A 24029-nucleotide genomic window follows, 5' to 3' on the forward strand; every position below is an offset into this window, starting at 1 on the left:
CACCTCAGCGGCCTCCCTCTCGGGCGCTGAGGTGCGCGCCGGGGCGGGCGCGGGCGCGGCGGCGGCGAAGGCGGCCGAGCGGGGGGCGGGGCCGCAGCGCCAGCAGAACCTTGGACAGAAGCTCCGTAGCCGCCGCCGCCGCCACCGCCGCCGAGCGCGAGCCCCGCCGAGCCCCGCCGAGCGCCGGGACCGCGGCGTCGAGCCGCGGCGCGCATTGCGGAGGGTGCAGAGCGCAGGAGCCACCTGCTTGGTAAGCCTGCGCCTCGGCCCGTCCGCTGTCTCCGGGGAGCCGGGCCGGGGTCGCGGCCGCGTGCGGTTTCGAGGCGGGGTCCCCGGCCACCTCCGCCGGCTCCCGGTCCCCCGCGCTGCCATCCGGACCCTGGCGGGCGCGGGTGCCGGTGCCGCAGTGGAGCGGCCGGGTTGCGGCGCGGGGGCGCGGGCGGGGCCGTGCCGGCCGGGGAAGGCCTGGGCGCGGGTCCGGGGCCAGGTCCGCGGGGCCGCCGAGGCCGGGGCGGAGGAGCGCGACGCGAGCCCCGCCTGGTTCTGAGAACCATCTTGTTTTCCACACAGATCCGAAGGGGCGGCAAGCGACCCCGGGAGCGCCCCGGCCTCCCCCTGGCCGCCTCGGGCTCGGTGAGCTGTTTCGTCCCTCCAGCCGGCAGGCTGGGCGCGCAGGGGCGCAGGTACCCGCCCGGCGCGCAGCGGCACCATGGGCACGGTGCTGTCCCTGTCCCCCAGCTACCGGAAGGCCACGCTGTTTGAGGATGGCGCGGCCACAGTGGGCCACTACACGGCCGTGCAGAACAGCAAGAACGCCAAGGACAAGAACCTGAAGCGGCACTCTATCATCTCCGTGCTGCCTTGGAAGAGGATCGTGGCCGTGTCGGCCAAGAAGAAGAACTCCAAGAAGGTGCAGCCCAACAGCAGCTACCAGAACAACATCACGCACCTCAACAATGAGAACCTGAAGAAGTCGCTGTCGTGCGCCAACCTGTCCACGTTCGCCCAGCCCCCACCGGCGCAGCCGCCCGCACCCCCTGCCAGCCAGCTCTCGGGCTCCCAGACCGGGGTCTCCTCCTCCGTCAAGAAGGCCCCGCATCCTGCCGTCACCTCCGCAGGGACGCCCAAACGGGTCATCGTCCAGGCGTCCACCAGCGAGCTGCTGCGCTGCCTGGGTGAGTTTCTCTGTCGCCGGTGCTACCGCCTGAAGCACCTGTCCCCCACGGACCCTGTGCTCTGGCTGCGCAGCGTGGACCGCTCGCTGCTCCTGCAGGGCTGGCAGGACCAGGGCTTCATCACGCCCGCCAACGTGGTCTTCCTTTACATGCTCTGCCGGGATGTCATCTCCTCTGAGGTGGGCTCCGACCACGAGCTCCAGGCCGTCCTGCTGACCTGCTTGTACCTCTCCTACTCCTACATGGGCAATGAGATCTCCTACCCGCTCAAGCCCTTCCTGGTGGAGAGCTGCAAGGAGGCCTTTTGGGACCGCTGCCTCTCCGTCATCAACCTCATGAGCTCCAAGATGCTGCAGATCAACGCCGACCCCCACTACTTCACACAGGTGTTCTCCGACCTGAAGAACGAGAGTGGCCAGGAGGACAAGAAGCGGCTCCTCCTAGGGCTGGACCGGTGAGCCTGCTAGCCTGCATCACGGCTCAAGGATTCAATTCATTTTTAAAAATTTATTATTAAATCAGATTTTGTGTACAGTATGTGTCTAGCGAAGCCACGAAGGGCCTCTCCCTTCCCACCTTCTCTCCTTGGGGTTTTCTTCAGCCCTGCCAAGAACTCTGGATGCTTTTGAACTCCCGAACCTTGTGCAAAATTCGGAAGACGTATTCAGAGACACCCTGGCTCCTGACCTTTCACTTTGGGGAATTCAAAGGACTGACCTGCCTCTGCCGCCTGTGCTCTTGCGGGACCAAGGCAGGGGAGGCTGCCCTCTGCTCCCCACAGCCAGCCAGCCCAGAGTTCCTGGTTGGAGGCCCTTTTCCGGGTCCCGTTTTGGGTCCTCCATTCTCCCAGAGGCTCCTGGAGCCAGCCACCCTGACTGAGCCGCATGTGGGGTTGTGAGGCAAGATGCCCGTGGCCCTGGGACAGCCTCTTCAATTGAGGGGAAGCGGGCCTGGTGCAAAGATTGTGTCCTGTCGTTTGACCATGCACGACCCGGTTTGCTCTTTTTTCTTTTTTAGGGACAAGGGCTTTCCTTTTGTGGAGACGTGGAACTCGCCCCCCTCCCCCTGCTCCCAGCGGTGTTGGCAGTGTTGGTTAACAAGCTGGTTTGACTCATTAAGTTCTTTCATTTTGGGTCCCAGCTCTAAAGGGGTGGGGTGAAGCTGGGGACAACTCCTTTCCTGGGTGAATTTTTCATTTGAATCATGCAGCTTAGTCACCCTGTGGTGAAGGCCAGGACAGCTTCAGGTGCCCATTGTCAACAGCCTGCCTTCTGGGCAGGTGGGGTTGCCATGCCTGGGACTGAGCCGGTGCCCACCTAAGGGCTAAGGCCTCTTGCTGGTGCACGTGACATTTGTCCTGCAGAGCTGCGGGGCGGTGGGGGGTGATGTCAGGGATCAGGGTGATGTGGTGATGATGTACCCCCGCCCTCACCCCTGTTGATTTAAAGCTGTTCCCAAACAGTTCAGTTTCTTCTGAAGGTGAAGCCTTGTCCCGAAAGGGCCAGTGGGACAGCTGGATCTTGGAGACAATTACAAGCCGGGAGCAGAACTCCTGATTGCCTGCTGATTCTACAGCTGATCAATTGCAGCTGCTGGTTTTGGTTTCCACCTTAGCCTGGTTGGTGGCTGTAAAAACACATGATGTGTACTTAATCAATTTTCTTTCTAATTCTCCCAGATCGGTGGCTTGGGGCTTGGGAGAGGACCAAGAGAAGGGAGCAAGCCTTCCTCTGTCCCTTCGGCTTTGGGGAACAAAGACTGATGTGAAGATGCTACAGAGAATTCTCTCTTCCAGTCCCAGTCCCCCAGGGGGTGCTGGAAGGGGAGGCTGGGGGGAGGCAGGGGGCGGTTTTACATAGGATTAGCTTCCAGGTGGCTGCCGATTTCAGCAGAAGCACTACTGAAATTCACAGAAAAAAGAAAAAGCTGTGAAATTGAGGTCCGGATTTAATAGGCCCAGAGCTGAGCCTGCGGGCCCGTGGTGCTCCCGAGGAAGAGGGCCTGCCCGAGCCGGAGAGCATTGGCCGCAGCTGCGCCCCGCGGCCCACGCTGAGCCTTTCTCAGGACCGCCAGCCAGATAACCTGCCGCGGGGCTGGAAGGAACCCGCGGCTGCTGGCGCGGACCTCGCCGCGGCGCCTCTTCTCTGCTGGAGTTGTCACCCAGCCCGTCTGTGCAGATCCTGCTGCCATGTGTGACCTGAGGTAGGAGGCCCGTGGGGGCAGCGGGCCCTGGCGGCACACGAGAGGGGGGTCCGGGTGCCGACTCTCAAGAGCAGGGGCGCGGGTCTGTAGTCGCTCCTCCGCGGGCTGCGCTGGGCCTGAAACTGCGGGAAGGTGCATCCGCAGGATTCCAGTTCTGTGCGTTTCCTTCTCTCCATATTTATTTTTTTAAGTTTCGGAGGCGGTGCAAATTTCAGGAGTGGTTGGGGACTAAGAAAAGAACTCTCTAGTTCCATCAATGTGAAGCCTGGTGGGGTCTCCTCCCTCCCTTGCACTGGTCATCAGTATTGTGTAGAGGAACTGATATACTTGAGTGTGCAAGCAATGAACCCATTTGACATGCTGCTATGAAGACTACTTTTAGAACAATTAAAAAAAAAAGGAAAAAACTAACCTACAAAAAAAACACCCTTTATTCTTTCATTGTTGCTTTTACAGTGATATTGTGCATGCAAACCAGGAGCATTTTGTGTCTTAAGAAAAATAATCTTAGAACAGATGGCTGTGAAAATTACACCCGTGCACAGAACAAGTCACAGGAATAATAGTTCAGGATTTGGTTTTTCTCTTTCTTGTAAACCTGAAGGGTTGATATATTCTTTCCATGCAGTTATTAGAACTTAGTTTTGTTCCAGCCGTTGTTAAACTTGCAATGAAAAGAAAATGTGCCATTTTTTTTCACTCGGAATTATTCATAGCTGTATATTTGAAACTGCTAATTACACACGTGCGATGTATGTTGGTTTTTTAGTGCAATTTCTTCTGTAGCTATTCTTTGACCAAACTGTGGGTGTTGTTAATATTAATTTATATTTGTCTCATTTTGTATGTATGCGTAGCGTGTTTGTAAGTATGTGTGGTTTATAATCTGACAAGGTCATGAAGCTCAGTTTGGCTGTAATTTAATTCCCCTTCCCTTATTTTTATTTATTTTTGTACTGTGCTGAGTAAATAAAATGCACTGACCATCCATTACATAGACCTTTTCTGTGGGCACATCCTTCACGAGCAGGCTGGGGGCCCCTCTTATAAATGATTCCTGCGCTCAAAACATAATTGGATTGCATTGTGGGGGAGGGGAGTATGGGAGGAGGGAGGGTTAGGGGAGAGGCCTTAACAAGCGCGTTCATGTTAAGGTGATTAAGAAAGAAGCACAGGTTAAGTCAACTTTGGTTTCTCAGGAGTTGCTTTCCAAAGGCTCCCTTGGCTTGGCGGAGCTGGGTGACCGGGACCTCCAGCCAGAGGGTCGGGCCCAGGCATGGCCTGGCGAGGTCTGGCTCAGCGGGTCCTGCAGGGCAGCCGGCTTGGCACTAAGGCTGCGGCTCCAGGTGTCCTGGGCCTGGCTCTGCTCGTGGTCCACGGCCCAGAGGCTCCCAGGCCAGCAGGGGTCCATGTGGCTCAACCCCACCAGCCTAGCTCTGTGCAGGTTTCTGAAAGAGAGAACTCCAACCCCGGGGCTCCCAGATAAGCAGCCACCCTAGCCCCTAATTGTGGCAAGGGTGGGGCCCCCTACTGGTTGTACTGCCAGCGGTCTGTGCCCACTCACGCCACCACCCTGAGCTGCTGGGACCTGGCGTTTTGGACTTGGTCCCCCCCCAACCCCCTTGGCCCTGTCCCCCGCTGGCTGGAGCTGCCCTGGGCCTGGGGGTGGGACGCGTTGCACCTGCTCAGGTGGCACCGTGGAAGCTGTCAGCCTTGTGATCAGGGCACCTCCTTTGTCTGAGTCAGAAGCCATCACTGCGGGCTCCGTCCCGCCAGTAACCGGGGACCCGGTAGCATCCTCTGGCTGCGGGGCCCTTGGGTGCTGGGGATGCCCCATCTCCCCGCAGGGCCTTGCTTGTCTGCAGCCCCCCGACCCCAACCTGAGGGCTCGGGGAGAGGCTGACCAGCCACGGCTCACCCAGACCTCTCCTCCAACTGCAGCCCTGGAGATCCCAGCCTTGCCTTTATACGTGCTTCGATCTCAGTAAACGTGAAAGCAATGAGCTTCAAGTCTAGTGCACAGGCCTCAAAATGGTGGGAGAAAGTGTTTGGATTTAATTCCACTGCCTGTCCGCCTCCTGGCTCCGCCTCCCCCCAGCTTCTCACTCACCATTGAATACTTTTCATCAACAGCCCCACGTAAACTATCCTCCATTTTTACCTGATTTGTGTTTAATGCTCCCTTCCATCCTCTGGGATAACAGTTTATAGAAGACAAAATTTCACAACTGTAGATACAGTTTTCAATTCAAAAAGCAGAACACCTTTAAACGTAAGATTTAATGCTTTATTGCTCTTGATGATAAATCAAAATATGCTTTAGAAATAAAGTTAATTTAATGGAAAATAGGAATATACGCACCAAACCATAAAACTGCATTTAATTAAATCAAGAGAAACACTTCATCGCATACAATCACTGTGTCCTCCTGCCTTCCCCTCAGCGCTGTGATCACACCCGAAATTCTTTCTTCAGTTGCCACACACTGTGACTTTCTGTAGGACATCATGAAAAAGTGCTTGTGGACGGCGGTGGTGCTCCGGCTGAGGGCTCAGGGACCAGAGGCGACACCAAAAGGTGGGAGGGCAGGACTCCAGCCCCCGTCCTCTCCAGCCTCTGAACGGCACTCGTTTGGCATGTTCTTTTTGGTGTGTCTAAAACATACATTTCCATGTATCTAGTAAAGCAACAAGTTTGGGGAAACGAGTGGAAAGGAGAGGTGATGTTCCAGTTAAGATGGGTCGATAGTGTCAAGGCGATTGGCAAAGCTATGGGCGCTGCTGAACGGGGTCCTGTGCGGGCAGCTGACCAGGCTTGGAGGATGAATGGGTTTCCAAGGCCAGGATGCCGGCGGGACTCTTTGCTGTGCACTGCACGGGGTGAGAATGTGCTCGAGCCCTGGGAAGCAGGGGTGGGGCAGGCGCGAGACCAAGCTGCTGGGACCACCTGGGAGCCGGCCAGGGGGACGTGGCAGGCACAGGAGGTGGCACCTGGTATGCTTTGTGGGGTCGGGGTGGCAGGGGGAGCCTCTGTGGCAGAAAGCGGAGAAAACGTCAGCACGTCCCTCTCTGACGTCCTGCTCGGCTCCTCCTGGGGCGTGGGCTCACCCTCAGCCCCCTGACCACACGGGGTGCCTGAGTCTTTCCTTTTTCTAAGGCTCCAGGCCGGGAGGCCCGGGCTGCCCAGGGGGTGTGTGGCGTCCTCCTCGGCTGAGCCTCAGAGGAGGGTGGTCCCGGAAGCATCTGGAGCACACGCGCTCTCTGCCGGGCAGGGACTGGCAAGGCGGCGGCTCTCCTGGCCTGGCCTGCAGTGCCAGGATCCCCGCACTGTTTCTGTCGCTCCACTTCCCCAAGTTCCTGGGGCTCAGGCCCTCCCACCCCAGTCCTGGTTCTCCACGTGAGTGTGAGGCAGGGGTGTTTGGAGGGGCAACTTCCAAACCCCGGATTGCTCCCCTGCTCCCCACCCCCCATTCTATTTTATTAATTAGCGTTCCTGACACGAGTGTGGGCACAGCAGACATGATATCTGATTAGCAAACTGCAAAAGTAAGTGCAGGACAACCACGGCCCAGGCTGTGCGGTTAAGTAAGATGATCCCTGGAGCATCCCCTGTGCTGCGCTCTCTGGGGAGGTGGCCGCGGGGCTGGGGGCAGGCTCTGGGCAGGACAGACTGCCGGCCCTTGGCTCCTGGGCTGAGGGGCTGGCCCTACAGGTGAACCTGCTCACCTGGTGGTCTTGGCTGGCTGCTGGCGGGGAGGGGGTCCACGAGGAGCTCTGAGAAGCTCCCTGAGCCAGGGCATGGGGCTGCCATCACCCTGGGGAGAGGGCAGCTGGGCCCAGGGAGAGAGCAGGGCTACCTCCCCAGCTCATCTCCCCCAAACCTCCCCCGACCCGGGGGCATGGCTTTGGCTAGAAACTGCATCCGGGCTCCCCAAGCCCTCGCCTTGCAGGGCCAGCTGCTGGTCACGGGGTCAGGCAGGCTGACCTGGCCTGGCAGCGGGCGGCCTTCTCTGACTGCAGGGGAGCTGTAGTCGGGGGTGGGGGGTGGGGTGGGGCGGTGGCTAGGGGCTGGGCAGGACATGGGGTCTTTGGTTTGCTGAGGGGTCTGCGGACAGTTGGGACCGAGGAAGACGGAGGCCAAAGGCAGAAAGCAGGGGGTGGGCCTCGGGGAGGGGCCGCAGGGGAGGCGGGGGCCCCTCCCAGCGTGGAGCCTAGCGGGCGGGCTTCGGGCGGCCCCACCTCCCTGCGCATCAGTTGCCCGGCACGCTGAGGATGAAGCCCGAGCGGTTCTTGGTGAAGTCGGGCTGCGGCTGGTTGAGCCGTGTCTCCACGGAGACGGTGCACTTCTTCCCGTGCAGGCTGCATTGCACAGGGTTGGTGACGTTGACTTGAAGGTGGCGCTTCTCACTGGAAGGACCGAAAAGAAGACAGGCGGTTAGCAGGGGGCCCAGGTGGGGGAGTCTCTCCGGCAGCCCCTGGGCCTCACAGGTGTTTCCAGGCCAGGGCACAGAGAGGATGAGGCCGGGAGAGATGGTGCTGGGCTGCGGTCCCGAACCAAAGCCCTGGGGGAGCCAGGGCCCGAGGTTCAGGCGCTGCCGGGCTCCTGAGAACCTGCTTGTGGGGCAGTACAGGGCAGGGAGCCGCAGTGCGGCACGGCCACCGCCCTCTGGCCTGAGGCTGAGGACCAGTCGCTGGGCTTTAGATGTCAGCAGGGGGATGTCACAGCACGGGGCTCTGATGACTGTTTGTCAGTTCTCTCTGGTGGCAACACGGAGCCCTGGGGGCGCTGCGTCCAGTGGTAAGTGGAGACTCTTCCCCGCACATGGTACCTGACTACGACGACGATGAGAGAAATGTCTTCTGTGAGTCCCGGCTCGGCCCTGCCTGTCGCGGGTCCCGCTGTTAGAACCTGTTGGACGTCAGCTTCCTGGAGGCCGGGAAGTGGGAGGGAGGGTCAGCGGTGCTTCTACCTGTGTGGCTGGCAGCGTGCGGGGCAGGAGCGCGTTCCCCTGCCCAGGAGCCATGTGGCCCTGCTGGCCCAGCGGGGCTTCTTCCCACCTGCTGAGCAGTCGGAGGGCCCGGAGTGCCCAGTGCCCGCGGGGTGGCTGCGCACCTGCTGGGGAGGAGCAGCGCCCGTCCTCAGGCGCCTGGCTGGGCACTGAACGCACTTCAGATGCCGCAGATGGAAGAGCTGGGAGACTCAGCGGCCGGCACAGTCCCGCGCTGCGCCTAGGGCCTCATCGGCGCTCTCCGCGCTGGGAGGTGAGAGGAGAAGGCCCTGCTCCCTGTGCTCTGAACGCCTTCATTTCCCCAGGGCGGCGCTGGGGGCGGGCGGGCCAGGCTCCCTGGGTGGCTGTTGCTCTCGGCGTTGGACGGGATGCCAAGGGTCTGACGGCAGGGGAGGTCGGCACAACTGTGCTTCCGCCCGCCTGGCCCAGGGGACAGGGAGGCACTGCCCAGGCACCGGCTGGTCTGGGCGGCACCATCACTCAGACTCACTTTCCGCAGGAAGGGGGCCCGCGGGCAGTGGCGCTCTTGGCCTCTGAGTGCCCAGAACACTGGTCTGGGCTTTGTTGGAGCGCCCAGGGGGGCAGGGATGGAGATGTTGTTAGGGGCTTTCCTCATGGCTGTTTCCTACCTGCTTTCTTTTTTTAAAAAATTATTTTTGGCTGCATTGGGTCTTCATTGCTGTGCCCTGGCTTCCTCTAGTTGCGGCGAGCGGGGGCTACTCTTCGTTGCGGTGTGCGGGCTTCTCATTGCGGTGGCTTCTCTTGTTACGGAGCACAGGCTTTAGGCATGCGGGCTTCCGTAGTTGTGGCACACGGGGTCTAGAGCAAAGGCTCAGTAGTTGTGGTGCATGGGCTTAGTTGCTCTGTGGCATGTGGGATCCTCCCGGGCCAGGGCTCGAACCCGTGTCCCCAGCATTGGCAGGCGGATTCTCAACCACTGCGCCACCAGGGAAGCCCCCTTTCTTGTTAAACATCTTGTAGAAACAGAAAATGAACACAGGAAGAGACCCGTGGGCATTAGGTATCTGATGCTTAATGTCTTGTCAGCTGCAGCTAAAACCTTGGCTTAGGACGGCTATTTTTAACCAGACTTGGACATAAAAATAGCAGAGCCCATTGGAGGCAGTGACTCGGGCACTTCTCCATTCCTGCGGGAGCCAGGCTGCCCTGGGGATAGATGCACAGCCCGTGATCTGGGTGAGGGGTCCTTCGACCCTCATCCTGGCCCTCTTGCTGGCCTGGAGCAAGCAGAGCCCCAGCACCGCAGCCCTGAGTGGCCCTGCCCTGATTCCCTGCCTGTCTCCGTGGGGCTGCTGTGGGATCTGGACAGAAGAGAGGGGGGTGAGTGGTTCCATGTGTTGAGGGCAGGAAGAAGAACTGGCTTTTTGGCCTGAAGAGCTAGGCAGCTAAGCAGCCCCCGGCTGGTGCCGTCCACACTGCCATCAGCAGACGACAAAGTAAGACAACGTGGATTGAGTTTGCTTTCTCAATAAGTCAAACACAGAATTACCACACGACCCAGCAATTCCACTCCTGGATATATACCCAAAAGAAGCGAAAACAGGTGTTCAAACAAAAACTTGTACAGGGATGTTTATAGCAGCATTATTTACAACAATGCAGAAAAAGCTTTTGATAAAATTCAATGCCCATTTATGATAAAAACTCTTCAGAAAGTGGGCATAGAGGGGACATACCTCAGCTTAATAAAGGCCATATAAATGGGAGGAAGTCCAAAAGGGAGGGAATATCTGGATGTGTATGGCTGATTGATATTGTTGTGCAGTGGAAGCTAATGCAACATTGTAAAGCAACCATACTCCAATAAAAATTAAAAAAAAAAAAACAAAAAAGGCCATATATGACAAACTCACAGCTAACATCATACTCAATAGTGAAAAGCTGAAAGCACTTCCTCCAAGATCAGGAACAAGAAAGACAAGGATGCCCACTCTCACCACTTTTATTCAACATAGTTTTGGAAGTCCTAGCCACAGCAATTAGAGAAGAAAAAGAAATAATAGGAACCCAAATTGGAAAAGAAGTAAAACTCACTGCAGATGACATGATACTAAACACGGAAAATCCTAAAGATGCTACCAGAAAACTACTAGAGCTCATCAATGAATTCAGTGAAGTTGCTGGGTACAAAATTAATATACAGAAATCTGTTGCATTTCTATACACTAACAATGAAATATCAGAAAGAGAAATTAAGGAAACCCATTTACAATCACATCAAAAAGAATAAAATACCTAGGAATAAACCCACCTAAGGAGGCAAAAGACCTGTACTCTGAAAACTATAAGACACTGATGAAAGAAACTGAAGGCCACACAAACAAATGGAAAGATATACTGTGTTCTTGGATTGGAAGAATCAATATTGTTAAAACGACTGTACTACCTAAGGCAATCTACAGACTCAATGCAATCCCTATCAAATTACCAATGGCATTTTTCATTTGTTCTAGTTCACAGAATTTAAAATTTTTAATTTGTATGGAAACACAAAAAACCCTGAATAACCAAAGCAATCTTGAGAAAGAAGAACAGAGCTGGAGGAATCACGCTCCCTGACTTCAGACTATACTACAAAGCTACAATAATCAAAACAGTATGGTACCGGCACAAAAAGAAATATAGATCAATGGAACAGGATAGAAAGCCCAGAAATAAACCCACACACTTATGGTCAATTTAGTCTATGACAGAGGAGGTTAGAATACACAATGGAGAAAATACAGTCTCTTCAGTAAGTGGTGCTGGGAAAACTGGACGCCTACATGTAGAATAATGAAATTAGAACATTCTCTAATAACATATACAAAAATAAACTCAAAATGGATTGAAGACCATGGGGCTTCCCTGGTGGCGCAGTGGTTGAGAGTCCGCCTGCCGATGCAGGGGACACGGGTTCGTGCCTCGGTCCGGGAAGATCCCACATGCTGCGGAGCGGCTGGGCCCGTGAGCCATGGCCGCTGAGCCTGCGCGTCTGGAGCCTGTGCTCCGCAGTGGGAGAGGCCACAACAGTGAGAGGCCCGTGTACCGCAAAAAAAAAAAAAAAAAAAAAAAAAAAAAAAAGATTAAAGACCTAAATGTAAGACCGGATACTATAAAACTCCTAATATATGCCCAGGAATGGGATTGCAGGGTCATATGGTAGCTCTATTTTTAGTTTTTAAAGGAAGCTCCATACTGTTCTCCATAGTGGCTGTACCAATTTACATTCCCAACAACAGTGTAGGAGGGTTCCTTTTTCTCCACACCCTCTCTACCATTCATTATTTGTAGACCTTTTGAAGATGGCCATTCTGACTGGTGTGAGGTGATACCTCATTGTAGGTTTGATTTGCATTTCTCTAATAATTAGCACATCTTTTCATGTGCCTTTTGGCCATCTGTATGTCTTTTTAAAATTATTTAATTTTATTTATTTTTTGTCTGCACTGGATCTTCATTGCTGCATGTGGGCTTTCTCTAGTAGCAGCGAGCAGGGCCTAGTTCGTTGCGGTGCGCGGGCTCCTCATTGCAGTGGCTTCTCTTGTTGCGGAGCACGGGCTCTAGGCCCATGGACTTCAGTAGTTACAGCATGTGGGCTCAGTAGTTGTGGCACGCGGGCTCAGCAGTTGTGGCTCGCAGGCTCTAGAGCACAGGCTCAGTAGTGTGGTGCATGGGCTTAGCTGCTCCGCGGCATGTGGGAACTTCCCGGACCAGGGCTAGAACCAGTGTCCCCTGCATTGGCAGGCGGATTCTTAACCACTGCACTGCCAGGGAAGCCCCTGTATGTCTTCTTCGGAGAAATGTCTGTTTAGGTCTTCTGCCCATCTTTTGATGGGGTTGTTTCTTTCTTTCCTTTTTTTTTTAAGCTCCATGAGCTGTTTGTATACTTCGGAGATTAATTCCTTGTTGGTAGCATCGTTTGCAAATATTTTCTCCCATACTGTAGGTTCTTTCATTTTGTTTATGGTTTCCTTTGCTGTGCAAAAACTTTTAAGTTTAGTTAGACCCCATTTGTTTATTTTTGTTTTTATTTCTATTACTCTAGGAGACAGATCCAAAAAGATATTCCTACGATTTATGTTAAAGAGTGTTCTGCCTATGTTTTCCTCTAGGAGTTTTATAGTATCATCCCACTCCCGGGCATATATCCAGAGAAAAACATAATTGAAAAAGATACATGCACCCCCGTGTTCACTGCAGCTCTGTTTACATGGAAGCAACCCAAACGTCCACTGACTGATGAATGGATAAAGGAGATGTGGTACATATATACGACGGAGTACTACTCGGCCATAAAGAGAATGAAATAATGCCATTTGCAGCAACATGGATGGACCTAGAGGTTATCATACTAAGTGAGGTAAGCCAGACAGAGAAAGACAAATATCACGTGATATCACTTAGATGTGGAATCTAAAAAAAATCATATAAATGAACTTAGTTACAACACTGAAATAGACTTACAGACATAGAAAACGAACTTATGGTTCCCAAAGGGTATAGAGGAATGGGGGGACAGATAAATTAGGAGTTTGGGATTAACATATACACACTACTATATATAAAATAAGTAAACAACAAGGACCTACTGTATAGCACAGAGAACTATACTCAACATCTTGTAATAACCTATAATGGAAAAGAATCTGGAAAATAATATATGATACATAATAAATATATATAATATATAATAAATATACATAATATGTAATAACATATATAACTGAATCACTTTGCTGTACACTTGAAACTAACACAGCATTGTAAATTAACTATACTTCAGAAAAAAAAGAAAAGGTAGAAATAACCCAAATATCTATCAACTGATGAAGGGACAGACAAAATGTGGTCTATCCATCCAGTGAAATATTATTCAGCCATAAAAAGGAATGAAGTAATGATATCTGCTACAACACGGATGAACCTTGAACACATTATGCTAAGTGAAAGAAGTCAGACACAAAAAGCTACATACTGTGTGTAATTCCACTTGTATGAGATGTCCAGAATAGGCAAATCCACAGAGACAGAAAGCAGAGGAGTCAGGGTGTTTCCTTTTGGGGTGATGAAAATACTCTGGAGCTAGACAGTGGTGACGGTTGCACAACACTGTGAATGTACTAACTGTGACTAATGGTAAATTTTAAGTTATGGGTGTTTTATAATCATTAAAAAAAAATTTTTTTTTTTTGGGCTGCGTCGGGTCTTAGTTGCGGCACGTGGGATCTATCATTGCGGCGTGAGGGCTTCTCTCTAATTGTGGTGCGCGGGCTCTAGAGCGTGCAGGCATAGTTGCCCCGCAGCATGTGGGATCTTAGTTCCCTGACCAGGGATCAAACCCACGTCCCCTGCACTGGAAGGCGGATTCTTAACCACCGGACCACCAGGGAAGTCCACACAATAATCTTTTTAAAATGGGTTGATCTAAAGGAAAAATAAGGACTTGCCCTCAAACCATGTTTTTTCTCCCCATTTTAAGTTCAAACCAAAATGGTTTTAAGGCCAGTGAGGGGTTTCTTGTGCCTATTTTGGAGACAGAGCAGTGGCAGGGCCCGAGCAACACACAGGGAGTGGGCACTCCAGGGGGTCCGGTGACATCTCCTGCTGGCGCTTCACACACTGGAAATCTTTACGAAACCAGAGCACCCTCCTTATTTTTTCAAGAAAAGAAAGGAGATTTTATAGCTGCGGGTGACAGCTGCGATGGAGGCTGGCTGGCTGCAAGGGGGAGGGGCTTTCCTCCCCATCTTCTGTTACAGGATTTAATGGCTCAGCAAACTGTGGAATTCGGGGACTTTCATCTTGTTTCATCTGCTCCAAGCTATCATTGCAGGCAAATGGCCTTGATCAAGTTACTTTGCCTCCGTTTCCTCCAGTCCTCTGCTCATCAGAGAAATCCGTGGGTCAATGAAAGACCGGATCCGCGGGCGTGCTGGTGCAGCCGCGCATTGAAAAGGTCCTGCACAGGGTGGGACATCACAAGTCTCTCCAGGGGCTGAAGCAGCCCAGAACATGTCCCCTCCTGTACAGACCCCTGGTCAGCAGAAGACTCTTACCCCTGGCAGCCTGGGACTTGAGCCCACCCTCTTTTCTCCATGGCGTTCCAGTGGCATTTCCTACTGGAGCTCTAACACTTGAAAGGGAACCGGGATGGGAGTGAGGTGAAGTGCAGCGGCCTGGTGCACGGATCCTCTGGGGGAGTGGCCAGCAGTTCCAGAGCCTTCGGCACTAACGCAGCATTCTCTGTGTTTGGTCACAGGATGTGTGTGTGGGGAAGCTTGCCTTGCACCAAGCACAGGCAGGTCGTAAACAGATGCTTTTCCCAGGGGTGATACGCGGAGTGAGTGTTTCACGATAAACCCCAGCGTCATCAGGACAGGTGGCCCTCCACCTGGACGCCGCCGGGACACAAGGGCAGGGTCTCCAGCTCTCCCTGAGGACAGTGGCCCGCCCATGTCTGCAGCTGTGACCCGTGTGTTTCGCTTCCTTCCAGAAGGAAGTCCCTCTGTTCATGTCAAATCACAGAGGGCAGCTCTTTCAAAATCCTGCTTTAGGAAGGGCTACTTCTGTTTTTGTCAGGGTCGAATGGACACTTCGACCACAGTCACTTCTAGAGCGAGTCTAAGAGGCCAGCAGTCCTGAGAGGGGGGCGCGTTGCATCCCCAACCTACTGAGTCCTCTCTGGGTTTGTAGCTGGTGAGGGATGGGGGTGACACCACTTTTATTTAGAAAATAAAACTCCAGTCACTATATGGTTCTAGGCAGGCAGCACGTTCGTCGCCGAGGCCCCCGGTGCAGGCTCCTGGCCCAGTGGGCGGAACCCCCGCCCATCCCCCAACCCTCCTGGCCCTCCGGTCAGGGACCCCCTTCCCCCAGGGCTTTCTTCTCTTGGGCCCCCATCACCCATCTCTCCCCCACCCGCTCTCCTTCTCTTGGCGGGTATTTACCGAGCGCCCACGATGAGGTGGGCTTCGTCCAGAGAGAGTGAACACAAAATGGGTGGGATGCAGGCCCCGACCTCAAGGCACCCGTCAACACTGAGAGGATGGGCAAAGTTTAACAAACACCGAGATACGCACAGGGGCCACCTAAGCGTGGGTGGCTGGTGTAGGCTTCCAGAAGGGGCCATGTCAGACCTCAAGAAGCAGCAGGAATCCTGCAGGAGTATGTTTCTGTTTCCTCACTCCCTAAATATTGTTTTACCTTTAGTCCTTTTCATTTTGTACATTCTCCTACAGTGTGTCACCCATGCTGTGGTTTCAATGACAGACAATTACCCAGTGTCCCCTGTCCCAGCAAGAGGTCCAAGCACATATGTGCAGCCACCGACCCGACAAATCCCCTGAATGTGCCACAGACGGCTGAGTCTTCCTATGTCCAACACTGAGCTCATCCTCTTGGCCCTTTCCCCGAACTGCTTCCCTCCTCCTGTCAAGCCTGTCCCGGGGAGAGGTGGCACCATCTACCCATCACGGAGACAGAAAGCCTGGATCGGCCTGGATCCCTCCTCTGCCCAGGTCAGGGTACCAAGTTCTATTCATTTCACCTTCTCATTCTCTCTCCGCTACCACCATCACTGCCCAGAACCTCAGCCCCTTTTTCCTGGTTCCAAACGTAGCCTCCTAACCCGTTCCTCTGTCTTCGCTTCGCCCGGCACCCTGCTTCAAACGTGTCCTACACAGTGTGATCAGAGGCACGAAAAAGATCCTGTCGTCCCCCTGCTGAAACCTCTTCAGTCATTCCCTGGAGCTTTCCAGAACTGCCCGCCTCCCACCCCCACCCCCAGGCTGAGCTGGGTGTTCATCTGTGTCCCCAGTTCTCTCGAAGCTCTGAGCAGGCAATGGTGCTGTGCTGTGATCGGAGCTGACAAGCTTTCCTGACCGCTTACAAGTGTCTCCGATGTGAATACAACTCCCCAGTGGAGGTTGCAGGAAAGGGGGGTGGTAAACTCTGGCAGTCAGGAGGAAGGAGGGGATGGGAGGCCAGCGGATGCCAAGTCCAGGACGTGCAGGCCACTGCGAGGGCACCAGGCCTGAGGTCAGCATGAGGCTGCCCGGCCTAGGAAAGCCCACCAGGAGTCTGCCTCCCAGCCTGGCAGAAGGGCACAGAACCATGGCGTGAGGAGATACACACGCACAAAGGTTTTTCAGTAAAAAACGGAAACCTCAAGCTTTCTTGACCTCTTGAAAAGCAGATCCGCTGCAGGTCACCAAAGGCAGAGCAAACCTGAAGAACACCCAGAGCGAGAAGAGACATTGCTTGCAAAGGAATAACAGGCTTTCTCATCAAACATGAGGGGGGAAAATGAAAACACAGACTCGTCAAAGGGTTTAAGGAAAATAACCGTCAACCTAGAATTCTACCCCCAACCCATCACCTGAGCGCGAGTGCCACAGGGAGACTTTCTCAGACAAAACAAGGGTGAACCTGGGGAAGTCGGGCAAGCTCAGCTCTCAGGTGAAGAAGGACCCGTCGTCTGTCAGGAAAGACAATGAATCCAGAGGAAAAGAGTGGTGTGGGCGACGCACGGGGAGCAGACAAGCAGGCAAACGTGCAGGTCAATCTAAGTAAGCGTTCACTGTAAACGCAGCACCAACGAAGATGGCTATTTGGGGGGGTTAAACCAACGCTGAACGACATCTTGGAGAAGAACAACATGAGAGACGGGGTGCGACCCCAGGGAAGCATTTCAAGGTCCCTGTCTCATCTGGGAGGAGGGTAGGGGGGCCGATGAACTTCAGGCTCCACAGACAAGCTGGGGAATGATGGCAATGGACGGTAAATGAGACCGTGAGACGGCAGCGTACACGTTCCAGAGAAGTAGAAGGAAGCGGGGGGGGGGGGGGGGGGGGGAGAAGAAAGTCTGCTTCACTTAATGGAAGGGAGGAAAGGGGAAGAAAAGGAGCAAAGAAACATGAGGACGAGAAAACACAAACTGACACGGATGTGAATCCCTGTTAAAAGGGAGATCTCAGATTGAACTGAGAAATGCAGCTATAAGACTATTTGCAAGAGACCCATCTAGAGCCTAATGACAAAGAAAAGTTAAGGGAACGGAACAAGATCCATAAGGCAAATGTTAATCACAAGAAAGCTGGCTGGGGAAAAGAACTCGTGAGATAACTGTCTCCTTTATTAAGGAGTCGTTCACCAGGAAGATACCCTCCAGAAAATGAAAGTTAATAACGTGTGTGTGCGATGGCGTGAGCTCTGCAAAGATATAATGACATGTCTGCAAATAGTCAACCATCTTAATATACTTCTCCCCAAAACGTACAGATCTGCAGGTATTAAAAGAACATAGACTTGAAGCCAATTAATAACATAGATTTGAACCCAGTTAATAAGCTTGTGCGCTCAACTATGCCCAACAATTAGAGAACACACGTTGTTTTGAAGTACACTTGGAATAGGTAACAGACCCTAAAAGGTGGTTCAATAAATACTTAAGAATTAGCATCTGACTGAAACTATGTTCTCTGACTATAATGCAGTACAAATAGAAGTCAAATAAAAGGAGAATATAATAACAATAAGTACTATATGCTTTTTTAAAAAAAATTTATTTAGTTATTTATTTTTGGCTGCATTGGGTCTTCCTTGCTGCACACCGGCTTTCTCTAGTTGTGGCGAGCAGGGGCTACTCTTTGTTGCTGTGCACGGGCTACTCAGTGCAGTGGCTTCTCTTGTTGCGGAGCACGGGCTCTAGGCCACGTGGCCTTCAGTAGTTGCAGCACACGGGCTTCAGTAGTTGTGGCGCGCAGGCTCAGTATCTGTGGCACACGGGCTTAGTTGCTCTGCAGCTTGGGGGAATCTTCCTAGACCAGGGCTCGAACCCATGTCCCCTGAATTGGCAGGCGGATTCTTAACCACTGCGCCACCAGGGAAGTCCTTGTATGCTTTTTTGCAAAGTGCTTTACAAGTAGCAACTCATGAAATCCTCATGACAGCACGAAGTAAGTTCCATTTTCAGAAGAGGATGTGAAGCCCAACAAGGCTAAGTACCTGCCAAGGTCACACAGTGGAGCCGGATTTGAACCCAGGCACCCGGGCTGGAGTCCAAGTCATAACCTCTGTGCACGCTGCCACTAAAATAGTCATAGATATAATCGTTAGCTGAGCTCCCTACTTACTAAGTGCTTCTGAGCAGTTTTCATCCCCTGATCAAGAGCTCCTAGGCCAGCATCTGATACGGAATAGGAGTTCCATAACTGTCACAGAAAGAATGAATTTTTTAGAGACGTAATTAAGAAAGCAGTTGGGACTCATTTCGACATCGGACACTAACCAGAAGACCTGAGGGCAATGTCAAGCATCTTCAAAGCAGTGTTGTTGAGAAGTGAGTTGGTGCCATCGGTGAGCAGGGGCTGGGCTTTGGGGAGCAGGTGCCTTCCTGGCACTGTGCTCTGTGCAAGGGTGTGTTGAGGTACGGAGTGTGATTAAGGCAGATGAAGAGGCACTAGGGATGCTCACTGTTCCAGGGATGCTTTTCGGGAGCCAAAGAACCCTTCTGCAAAGCGGATCATTACCCTGCTTTGTAAATCCAAACTCTCACATATTAGGTGCTGCTGCCCCATTGCTAATGAAGTTCTCAGGGAAACAAAAATGTTCGTAGGATGACAAACGTTTGGACTCATGGATTTTTGGAAACATACACGCAAGGTTGAAGAAGTTCCAGGAATTACATCAATGAACGTGTTGTCATTTTTTTTTTTTTTCTTTTGAGGTTGAATGGAGATGAGTAGACACTGGTCCCATGCATGTTTCTCAGTAATACCCGGAGTAATATGAACAGATATGCCCCATGATCACTTAGCCGTCTGCTGGCTATGGCTGGTGCTACTTAGCAGCGCGTCTTGTGTAGCTGTAAAAGGGGTCTTGGATTGGGGGAGGGGAGCTTGACAATCACCGTCTCCCACTTATGGAGAATTTTCCACACACTGGGCGCCGTATTAAACATTTTACATGCATCACCTCAGTTAATCCTTGCTGACACCTTACGAGGCACTGTCGTCAGGCCCACGCCATAGATGAGGGCACGGAAGCTTAGCAAGGTCGAGGAGTTCTGCACAGCTGCAAAGTGGTGTCTGTTTCTTGAGTGACACATTGAAGCCCCCTTCCATTTATTTATTTATTTAAGTTTATTTTTTTTTTTTTGCCCCACTGCATTTAGACCTCAGATGGACGGACGTGTCTAGCTGTAGCGTGGGGCAATACCTCTGCTGCGTGCAATTCTTTAATACTTGGTGCTTACGAGTCAGGAAATAGCATTTGGAATCCGCTGTCACGGTGTTAAGGTTGGGGCATCCTGACCCACAGCCATGACCCCCACTGTCACCACTTGTCGTTCGCTTCCTGGGCATTTATGACATTTTACATTGGTGTTTCCAGGCCTGGTTGATTCCAGGCTGTCAAAGAAGGGGTGCTCTCCTGGTGCTTGGAGAATTCAGGTACTTTTTTAAACTATTCCCCGGCACACTGGCATCTTGACTTTCCAGCTGGAGTCCCTGAGGATGCCTGTAGCTCTCTGGAGGCTCCTGGCTTCTGGTTTTGTCAGCCAGAAGGTTCCTATTCTTCGTGCGTCGGGGGCCCTCCCCTGGCAAGGCGGACCCGGGCCTGGCCTCTGTGTGCTGGATGTGGCCTGGCTGAGCCCATCCTGAGAGGCCCAGTGACTGCTGCTCGGCCCTTGGATTTGTTTCCCTTCCACCAACATCAGAGACCAGTGCAGTGAGGATGCTCCGCTTGGCTTTATATATTTGGAATCTGGACTCTTTATAGGCTGCATTCCTCTGTCCCTCCCAAAATGTCCAAATTGATGCTTTATGCCGGGGGTAATGAAACCTTTCAAAACTGAACTAAAAGAACAAACCCACCGCTCCCTCAGATATGAGGAAAGAACAGAAAACAGAAGCAACAAAACAAAACACCACCAAACCAAACCTCTACCACAAAACAAATGGGATGGCAGCTGTGGACAGAGCGGCATCACGGGCGGGGGTGGTGTCCCCTCAGGGCGCTGCCCCGTCACCTCCAACAAGAGGGTGTCGGCTCTGGAGCCTGAGCTCAGGTCCTCTGCGTCCATGCCACCCTCCATGACCTCCTCTCTCTTCCCACCTCTCCCTTCTTTCTCTGTCTCCCTTCAACTTCTCATCTCAGTGATTTGCTCTATTGTCTTTGGGGCTTTATTTTATCAAAAAATATCTGTTCGAGAGATTTTTGTTTTCTCTTTGCTGTGTTAAGCTTTTTTTTCTTCTTCTTCTTTTTTTCCATCTTGGCTGTTTCCTGCTTACATTTCTGCTCCTCCTGTCCTGATACTTCTGTTAACAGTACCTCCAAAGTTAGCTCCGTCTGTGAACATTGGTGTTTATTTTCTATTCACATCATTAATGAAGGTGCTAAAGAAGCCTGGACTGAACACAGACCAGGATCCACATCTTCCTTTGAACAGGTGATTTTTAGTGGTTTGTTGGAATACCATCCTGTATCTACCTGTTCTATTCACCATCATCAAGAAGCATCTGAGCTTCTATGTGTGTGGGGCTGTGGCCCACTGCACAGGGGAGTTTGTAGGACCCCAGTCTCTGCCATCCGAGAACTGGGCATTTCAGGCGGTTTGCAGCTACACACACACAGGGGACATATGTACTAAAAAGAGAGTCATCAAAGAATGCTTAAATAAGATTAATGATGGCACTTTTGAACAGGGTTGGGAACTAAGGAGAAGTCTTGCCATGAGCTCAGGAATTCCTCGGCATTTATCTTGAAACATGTCCTACATCAAATATCTGAGTCTAAGGCTCTGGGATAGAAGATAAATAATAAAACAGCCTCCGTTCTCAAGAAGCTCAGAGTCTGGGGTGGGAGGCCGACTTGCTGACAAATAGCTACTATGTAAGGCGTGAAAGTTGGCACCATTAAAGGGCTGCAGGGTGCGCTCAGGAAGCACAGGGTGGGGGGAGTGAAGGATTCTGCCTGCTTGCTGCTGGGTGGAGCCTCTTGGGCCATGGAGCTTGAGGCTTTGAAATGCAGATGCATCATGGGAATAAACTGGGCTCTCAGCACCCCGGTCCAGAATGTGACCTGATCTCTCTTCCTCACGCTGCTCCCCACCCACGTGGAGGAAGCCAGAGCCGCGGGGCAGGGTGCTGAATCCCCGGGGAACAGGCACACCCTCAGCCTAGCGGCCTCGCCCGGCTTGGCCGGCATCTCTCCTCCCTCCAGCGACGTCCCTCAAGCTCTAGTTGCCCTTCCTCCCTGCAGCCTACCTGGGTCTCCCCAGCCCAGATCTCCAAATCCCAAGAACAGGAGGTGACGAACTGCCCCCTGGAGGGTGAAGAGGACTTGGACGAACAGAGATGACCTTGTTGAAGCCTAAAAGTGAAATTTAGAGAACGTGCAGGGAACGGCAAGCGTGGGGCTGTAGTTCAGGATGCAACTGTGTCTGGAGACTGTGGTGGGAGAGAGGCTGGGGTAGATAACAGGCGAGGAGTTTAGGCTTAACTCTGCAGGCAATGGGGACTCCCTTAAGGATCCTTGAGTGGAGAAGAGAGATAATACTTTGTTTTTATCCGTGCACTTACCGCTATCTGAAACTGACCTATTTGATCCTTGGCTTGTTCACTGTCTGTCTTCCTATGGCTCCCACCCCCTTCCTAAAGGGAAGCTCCACGGGAATGGGACCTCCTCCTTATCGCTGTGCCTAAGAGTGTCTGGCATAAAGTAGGTGCTTATTTAATAAACGAGCGAATACATGAAATTGATAGGAAACAGGTGGTGTGGAGGATAGACTGATGGGGGCATTTAAAAGCAGACAGACCAGGTAGGAAACTAAATCAGGGAAGAAAGGGCTGTGGTTGTTAACAGGGCAGACACAGGTCAGGTTTGAGAGAGGCTTCAGAGCAAGAATTTGGTGACCACTGAATGTAGATGATGGTAAAAGGTAGAGTCTTCCACATCTCTAGGTTGTCAGCGTGGGTGATGGAGAAGGAAACAGAGAGTGAGTTTGGTTTTGGACAATGTTGAGTTTCACTTCCTCTGGAAATGATCCAAAGGGTTTCGCTACATGTTATGAGGACTCACTGGGGAACATATACCTCATTGTTCTCCCTCCCTTAAAGGACTGTGTGATCCAGTGGGGAGATCATATATCAAAATTGTTTCCCAAACCTATTTTGTAAGCAAATTCTGCTATAAAGTAAGTATTTACAATATTATCCTGATTCCGTGCTATATTAAGCAAATAAGCCTCCAATTTGACAATTCAGTGTTAAAATGGCAAGTGAGCAGCCCGAGTACCATTCTCATGCACCCTAAACTCCTTAACGTTTCTCGCTTTTTATTCAATGGTCTTCTTCTTTTTTCTTTTTTTGGCCACGCCCCACGGCATGTGGGATCTTAGTTCCCTGAGCAGGGTTTGAACCTGAGCCCCCTGCAGTAGAAGCGCAGAGTCTTAACCACTAGACCACCAGGGAAGTCTCAATGGCCTTTTTTATAATGTATAAATTTATTTATTTATTTATTTTTGGCTGCCTTGGGTCTTCGTTGCTGCGTGCGGGCTTCTCATCGCGGTGGCTTCTGTTGTTGCAGAGCACGGGCTCTAGGGCGCACGGGCTTCAGTAGTTGTGGCACGCGGGCTCAGCAGTTGTGGCTCACGGGCTCTCGAGCGCAGGCTCAGTAGTTGTGGCACACGGGCTTAGTTGCTCCGCGGCATGTGGGATCTTCCCAGACCAGGGCTCGAACCCGTGTCCCCTGCATTGGCAGGCGGATTCTTAGCCACTGCACCACCGGGGAAGCCCATCAATGGTCTACTTGTTGATACTTTTCCCACCATTCTTGCCAGCAATTTTTATCTGAAAATGTCCAAACTTTAAAAGCAGTATTCCTAGGAGCAATAGTGCAAATTATAAAGGTGGGGGGCTGGGGAGGAAAAGAAAGGCCTAATTCTTGCTCTGCAAATAAAAGGTCACATTCTCTAGAATTGTGGTGACCTGTAGGAAACCGGAAACTGGTCACTGTCCACCAACAATCAGCACATTATGGTTTACTGAACAGTTAGTTCAAGTTCCCATGTAGGGGTGGTTTGCACATCCAGCTGCTTGCTGAGCCTGGGAAAAGTGCTTTCTCGCGGATACTAACCAGTCCTTTGGAACTCTGGCTATAACACACCCGGGAGTCAGACACTGTGGCTGGCAGCAGCAGCAGGGAGGAGACGGGGACTGGGACTCCCAGGTTCTGGGGTGTGTTTCTAGGAATGTTGCTTAATCGAGACAGGAGACAATGGGGCCTGGTGGAGAGAAGAGGCCTTTGGAATCAGCCAGTCTAGGGTGTGAATCCAGCGGTATGGCTCTGGGTGATCACTTACCCTTTGAAGCTTGGTTTCCTGAACTGGGATAATAAACAGTGGTAATGCTTTTCCAAAGGGTTTTGGTGAGAGTTAAAGGACAAAATAGGGCTTCCCTGGTGGCGCAGTGGTTAAGAGTCCGCCTGCCGATGCGGGGGACGCGGGTTCGTGCCCCGGTCCGGGAAGATCCCACATGCTGCGGAGCGGCTGGGCCCGTGAGCCATGGCCGCTGAGCCTGCGCGTCCGGAGCCTGGTGCTCGGCAACGGGAGAGGCCACAACAGTGAGAGGCCCGCGTACCG

General features: G+C 52.5%; 2 protein-coding genes and 1 non-coding gene across 4 annotated transcripts in view; 1 reads left to right on the forward strand and 2 right to left on the reverse strand.

The window, feature by feature from the left end:
- The window catches only part of CDK5R1 (cyclin dependent kinase 5 regulatory subunit 1), a 2424-nt gene extending 726 nt beyond the window's left edge, over positions 1 to 1698 (forward strand). The window contains exon 2 of the mRNA XM_029212732.1: positions 571 to 1698. Within this exon, the coding sequence (XP_029068565.1) occupies positions 710 to 1633 (924 nt within the window). The 5' untranslated portion in view covers positions 571 to 709 and the 3' untranslated portion in view covers positions 1634 to 1698. The remainder of the gene's footprint in view (positions 1 to 570) is intronic.
- Positions 1699 to 6579: 4881 nt separating this feature from the next.
- MYO1D (myosin ID) overlaps positions 6580 to 24029 on the reverse strand; it is a 344440-nt gene continuing 326990 nt past the window's right edge. For both annotated transcript variants that reach the window (XM_029211074.1, XM_029211073.1), the window contains exon 22: positions 6580 to 7784. In XM_029211074.1, coding sequence (XP_029066907.1) covers positions 7628 to 7784 — 157 coding nt within the window. In that variant the 3' untranslated portion in view covers positions 6580 to 7627. The remainder of the gene's footprint in view (positions 7785 to 24029) is intronic.
- TRNAR-UCU lies at positions 22788 to 22860 on the reverse strand. Its single transcript has one exon. It is a non-coding gene; the product is annotated as a tRNA-Arg (tRNA).

The sequence above is a fragment of the Monodon monoceros genome, unplaced genomic scaffold, assembly GCF_005190385.1.
Source record: "Monodon monoceros isolate NGI ecotype Baffin Bay Population unplaced genomic scaffold, NGI_Narwhal_1 Super_Scaffold_9, whole genome shotgun sequence".
Lineage (NCBI taxonomy): Eukaryota > Metazoa > Chordata > Mammalia > Artiodactyla > Monodontidae > Monodon > Monodon monoceros.